The sequence below is a fragment of the Limulus polyphemus genome, unplaced genomic scaffold (assembly GCF_000517525.1).
Source record: "Limulus polyphemus unplaced genomic scaffold, Limulus_polyphemus-2.1.2 Scaffold11070, whole genome shotgun sequence".
Lineage (NCBI taxonomy): Eukaryota > Metazoa > Arthropoda > Merostomata > Xiphosura > Limulidae > Limulus > Limulus polyphemus.
The window spans coordinates 1-6370 of NW_013676680.1; the positions used below are offsets into that span (position 1 = coordinate 1).

Genomic DNA, 6370 nt, shown 5'->3' on the forward strand with positions numbered 1-6370 from the left:
CTATATGGTTTACTGACAAGAATATAAACAGAACCAGTGTGTCCTATATGGTTTACTGACAAGAATATAAACAGAACCAGTGTGTCCTATATGGTTTACTGACAATAATATAAACAGAAACAGTGTGTCCTGTATAGTTTAATTACAATAATATAAACAGAAACAGTGTGTCCTGTATAATTTAATTACAATAACATAAACAGAACCGGTGTGTCCTATATGATTTACTGACAAGAATATAAACAGAACCAATGTGTCCTGTATGGTTTACTGACAATAATATAAGTAGAACCAGTGTGTCCTGTATGGTTTACTGACAATAATATAAACAGAACCAGTGTGTCCTATATGGTTTACTGACAATAATATAAACAGAACCAGTGTACCCTGTATAGTTTAAAACTATACTACAGTGTGTCCTGTATAGTTTAATTAAAATAACATAAACAGAACCGGTGTGTCCTATATGATTTACTGACAAGAATATAAACAGAAACAGTGTGTCCTGTATAGTTTAATTACAATAACATAAACAGAACCGGTGTGTCCTATATGATTTACTGACAAGAATATAAACAGAAACAGTGTGTCCTGTATAGTTTAATTACAATAACATAAACAGAACCGGTGTGTCCTATATGATTTACTGACAAGAATATAAACAGAACCGGTGTGTCCTATATGGTTTACTGACAAGAATATAAGTAGAACCAATGTGTCCTGTATGGTTTACTGACAATAATATAAACAGAACCAGTGGATCCTGTATAGTTTGATTACAATAATATAAACAGAAACAGTGTGTCCTGTATAGTTTAATTACAATAATATAAATACCTACTTGTAACATACGACTTATTCCACATTTTAACATGTATCATATTCCAACAAAAATCATGTCTTGTTTCACAAGTTAGAATACATACCATATTCCAAAACGCAGACTCTAAAGCTCCGATAATAAGGCTATCAGTGCTAACTTTCTTCTCATTAGAGCCCATAAATAAAGTTGATGATAAAGATCCTTCACCAGACCCAACCTCCAATTCAGGGGATGGTATTAAAAGGTCAATCACGCTCATTAGTTTTTCCTGCAGTAATAAAATAAATATATATGTTGAACCAGAACAAGAAAATAATAAAGGTAGTCGGTTTTTTTATCTCAAATGTACATATGTTCTATAGGTCATTACATTATATATAACAGTTACAACATTCAACACCAGATGTTACAACTGCCTTCAACTGAAATAATTAAAATCCACTTTAGCATTCTTTCCACACGTTTTCAACATTATGCAAAGGTTGACAGCATTATATTAAAACAATTTTGGTGTCTCACTACATCATATTGCCACATCCAGTCATGCTCTATCTGATGCATCCTGACTATGGCCCTGCAGCATAGTTTCCACTGCAAAACTTTCTCATGATGTTGTCATGTTCAAAGAACATCCCCTTGCTGGCATGCTTTCCATGATCCCGCTAGTGTATGAGGATGACAGCTTTCTAGACACTATTTCAACAGTACATTTACAGAAATGTATACGAGCTGCCAGCAACTGGCAACATGACCAATATGCCTTTGTATGGACTAACATATCCTTCTCCAGCTGCTTGAGGTATGCACCAGAGAATAACTTATCTTGATGTCCCCTAGTGATCTATACTCCCTTGGTTTTCCAATGCCATTAATTAGAAGTGGTTTCCCCATCTTTAAAATTCTAAATCCCAAACTGAACACATTTCTCTGATCTAAGTGTATGGTTATTTTGAATCAGATGTACCCTTCCAAAAAGTGACAAATATTTGGTGGCAACACACAATCTATGAAATGCCAGACAATGTCCAAATTTAGTTCTAACTTGCTAATTTGAATATTTAAATAATTTTAATGCAATGTTCTCAACCCTCTTTAGAACAGTTACCATATTCAATGCCAGATGTCATCCTGACTGCCTTAAACTTAATAAAAATCCATTTTAACGCTCACAGTAGGCTTCCCTACTCACCGTAAGATCACAACAAAATAGAAACCTATATTAAACAATATGTTACAATAACAACTGCACCTCAATTATTTTATGAAGCATGTTAGAAGCTGCAACAGCTACACCAGAGCCAGCATGTCCATCAAAAAGGGCAAAGTAGATCCAAGGTAGCATCTTCTGTACCTTAAAAAAAAAAATTACTTTTCAAAATTATTACTGAAATCTATGAAAAATACAATTAAATTCTAGAATTCTTAAGTTTCTCAGATCCAGGGTCAGTCTTTTTGTAGAGGGCACTACTGACTTTGAGCAGTTGGTACTACAAAAAAATAAATATTTCAATAGCCAGATAACTGCCTAATTTATCTCTCGTTACCACACACAAGGTTGTGTTTATTCTAACAATAATATTCTTGTTGGTTACACCTCCCCACACTTGAAATCCAACTCATTAACCTTACATACCGAACTAAAGGTTAGCCAATTATCTTCTGCTTGTCTTAGTTTCCTGAACATCACAACTTTCAGAATTTATAAGTAGTTACTATTGTAAGCAATTCTGTTCAACAATGACTAAAATTTAATCTCATGATTTCTACCAACTCTGTAGGAAAACTGTATGTTTTAGGGTAAAACAGTAATCCACAGGACATTGAAACCTGTATTACTACACAAAAGAACACTTTTCAATTTCATAAAAATACATCCATTTAACAACAGAGTTTTGAGCAACTGTTCTTCATCATGTTTGTATATATTTTATAGATCGAACGTCAAGATTTAATAGCAACTGTTCTTCATCACGTTTGTATATATTTTATAGATCGAACGTCAAGATTAAGAGCAACTGTTCTTCATCATGTTTGTATATATTTTATAGATCGAACGTCAAGATTAAGAGCAACTGTTCTTCATCATGTTTGTATAAACATAAAACAACAGTCACCACTCACGTCTTTAAAGACAAGTAAACAAACATCACTCAATGTCTTTATAGACAAACATAAAACAACAGTCACCACTCACATGTCTTTAAAGACAAGTAAACAAACATCACTCAATGTCTTTATAGACAAACAAACATAAAACAACAGTCACCACTCACATGTCTTTAAAGACAAGTAAACAAACAAACATCACTCAATGTCTTTATAGACAAACAAACATAAAACAACAGTCACCACTCACATGTTTTTAAAGACAAGTAAACAAACAAACATCACTCAATGTCTTTATAGACAAACAAACATAAAACAACAGTCACCACTCATGTGTTTAAAGACAAGTAAATAAACAAACATAAAACAACAATCACCACTCACATGTCTTTAAAGACAAGTAAACAAACAAACATCATTCAATGTCTTTATAAACAATTATAAACATTTCAGGGGGAGAATACCCCTAAGTCCATTTAGCTAATTTATAAATTCCAGATTTTCCTAAAGAGTGAGAGAGGATAACAGGGCAGGGCAAACCCAACTGGCTTAAAAAAAGAAAATATCTGAAATAATTAAATGTAAATTGCCAGGAATGGCAAAACATTTAGAAAATCGAAAATGGGTCATGATGAAGAGCTGGCTAATGATGTTAAATGTAACAACATAGTTTTTTTAAAGTACTGTAAAGGTAAGCTAAATGCTCAAAAAAGACTGGGTCCTTAACCCTACGTTAGTACCACAAGGTTGGGTCTCACCCCACCCCAAAAAAATAGATAATAAACACAATTTATTATAAAACTAAAATAAGTCTATGTATACTTGTAAGTTAAACGTCTTGCGACTGATTCCATAAGTTTTACTTAATTTGTAAAGTATGGGTAGTGTTAATAGAGATATAATGAAATTATTATAAAAGAATCATTCATATTATATTTGAAAAACAAAAAAACATCATTCCAAAAGTCAAGTAAATATGTTTTTTAACTAAACATCTTATTAAGTTATTTTGAACAAAAAAACATCATTAGTTTATTAACATCAATGAAAATGTCTAATCTTCTCACTTCTAGTGTTGCTGTCCATCTTCAGGAATAAAAAAAAACATATAATTTGAAATTTCATAAAAAAAAAACAATGAGGCAAAAGGAGGAACTAGGTGCTCACTCTATAAGAGAGTTGGGGAAGGTATCGTGAACAACAACTGTCTCAGTGTTACAATCTCTAAGTGACAATGTTAACAAACATACGTGGGTTCGAAACTACCCCATGCGACTAACAGATGATTAAAAGATGCTGATGTCAAGATGTCTGTCTGTTGAAGAATATGGAATGGTTGGGTTTTTAAACGTTTCCTTCCGTTTTAACTAGAGTGAATACGAGCACAATTCCTGGCCAAGAAATTCTTTATCTGACATGAAACATGTAGATATTAACCATAGAATGCCAGAGTTAAATTTTCAAACATTAACACCAGGTGGTATAGGGGTCATAGTGACCTCATTCTAAATTTAGCATCTAGGAAATATTTAAAAACTGAAATATTCCATATTCTTCTACAAAAATCTTGACATCAGCATCTTTTAAGGGCCTTGTCCACGTTTAACATTTTACTTACTTTTACTGTAGTTGATGATAAATAGAAGGAATGAGGAAATTAAAAATTGATATAGCATCAGGGCAAGACAAGATTTTTGTGTTTTTTTTAAGTCAATAGACAGCAGACTGAAGAATTGATTATGTTATTGAACAAGACAAGATTTTTGTGTTTTTTTAAGTCAATAGACAGCAGACTGAAGAATTAATTATGTTATTTCTGGTTTTAAAGGAAGAGACAAGAGTTTCCTTCCAAAATTTTACGCCAGTTAGTCTTGCTTTTGTAGAAGGAAAACTTCTAAAGAGTCTAACAAAAGAAGCTTTACAAAATCATTTAGTTAAATGTGATAACCTAAATGAAAGCTAATAATGACCCACCCCCTCCCCAGAGGGAAATCTTGCCTTACTAAACTCTTATCTCGATAATTTTTGAAAAGCTTTTGATAAGATGCCACACAAAAGATAAGCAAAAACACTCACACTGACGGGGGTTTGATAAAGACTCATTATTTCAATTACAGGGTTGTTGGATGGAAGAAAGCAAACAGAGGAGTCTAGTCAAATTGGGCCCTTGTTATGAGTAGAATATCTCATGTGTCGGTGCTAAATATTTACATTGAAAGTGAAAAGGTATCCCCAGTACCATTTCCTGATGATGACGTTAAAGTATTGGATATTTTTAGTTGTATTGAAGATGTTGAGTTATTACAGAATAACATGAATTAACTAGTAGCTTAGACAAATATATATAAGTACAAGCTAATGCATATGGGTTATCATAATCTGGATCACATCAATATATATATATATATATACAAAAGCCAAGTCTCGGTCAGTCATGCTCGATTTTTTTTTAATTTGTAACTTACACAAGTATAATTCCACTTTTTCTACAATAATACTTCCTCTTATTGGTTGTCGTCATTTTTTCTACTATAATACTTCCTCTTATTGGTTGTCGTCATTTTTTCTACTATAATACTTCCTCTTATTGGTTGTCACTTTTTCTACTATAATACTTCCTCTTATTGGTTGTCGTCACTTTTTCTACTATAATACTTCCTCTTATTGGTTGTCGTCACTTTTTCTACTATAATACTTCCTCTTATTGGTTGTCGTCACTTTTTTCTACTATAATACTTCCTCTTATTGGTTGTCGTCACTTTTTTCTACTATAATACTTCCTCTTATTGGTTGTCGTCACTTTTTCTACTATAATACTTCCTCTTATTGGTTGTCGTCACTTTTTCTACTATAATATTTCCTCTTATTGGTTGTCCGTTCACATTTTAATTAATTCAGCCAACTTTATGCCATTTCAACTTCAACAGAGATAGTAATACAAGAACTACTTGTACTACTAGTACAAATGACTAAACATTAGCCAAAATAATAGGGTTTAATACTATCTGGAAAGTACAAGTAATTTGGTTTTACCAACTGAATCAAGCTAGGTAGGATCCGAATAGGAAAGCCAGTGCTTTCACACTATCAACACCTGTGAAAAATAAGTCAAAACTTTTATACCTGGGAATTATTAAGAAAAATCCTTTGTTAAGACAGACTGAAGATACCAATTATCTGTAGGGAAGAGGATGACTTTTCCTCAAAAGAAGAACAGGTGTTGTACGTAATCACATGGTCATGGTATGTTTTAATCTTTTATCCAACGGCACCAAGATGTAGCACGTTTGCTCAGTTATATGTAGTGGATTCAGAAACAATATGTAGCACGTTTGCTCAGTTATACGTAGTGGATTCAGGAACAATATGTAGCATGTTTGCTCAGTTACATGTAGTGGATTCAGGAACAATATGTAGCATGTTTGGTCAGTTACATGTAGT

At 32.7% G+C, this 6370-nt stretch overlaps 1 protein-coding gene across 1 annotated transcript in view; it reads right to left on the reverse strand.

Moving 5' to 3' along the window:
* Window positions 1–926: 926 nt before the first annotated feature.
* LOC106476633 (protein phosphatase 1H-like) overlaps window positions 927–6370 on the reverse strand; it is a gene marked incomplete at both ends in the record, with an annotated part of 7571 nt that continues 2127 nt past the window's right edge. Inside the window, 2 exons of the mRNA XM_013937277.2 lie at window positions 927–1091; window positions 2073–2174. Coding sequence (XP_013792731.2) covers window positions 927–1091; window positions 2073–2174 — 267 coding nt within the window. The remainder of the gene's footprint in view (window positions 1092–2072; window positions 2175–6370) is intronic.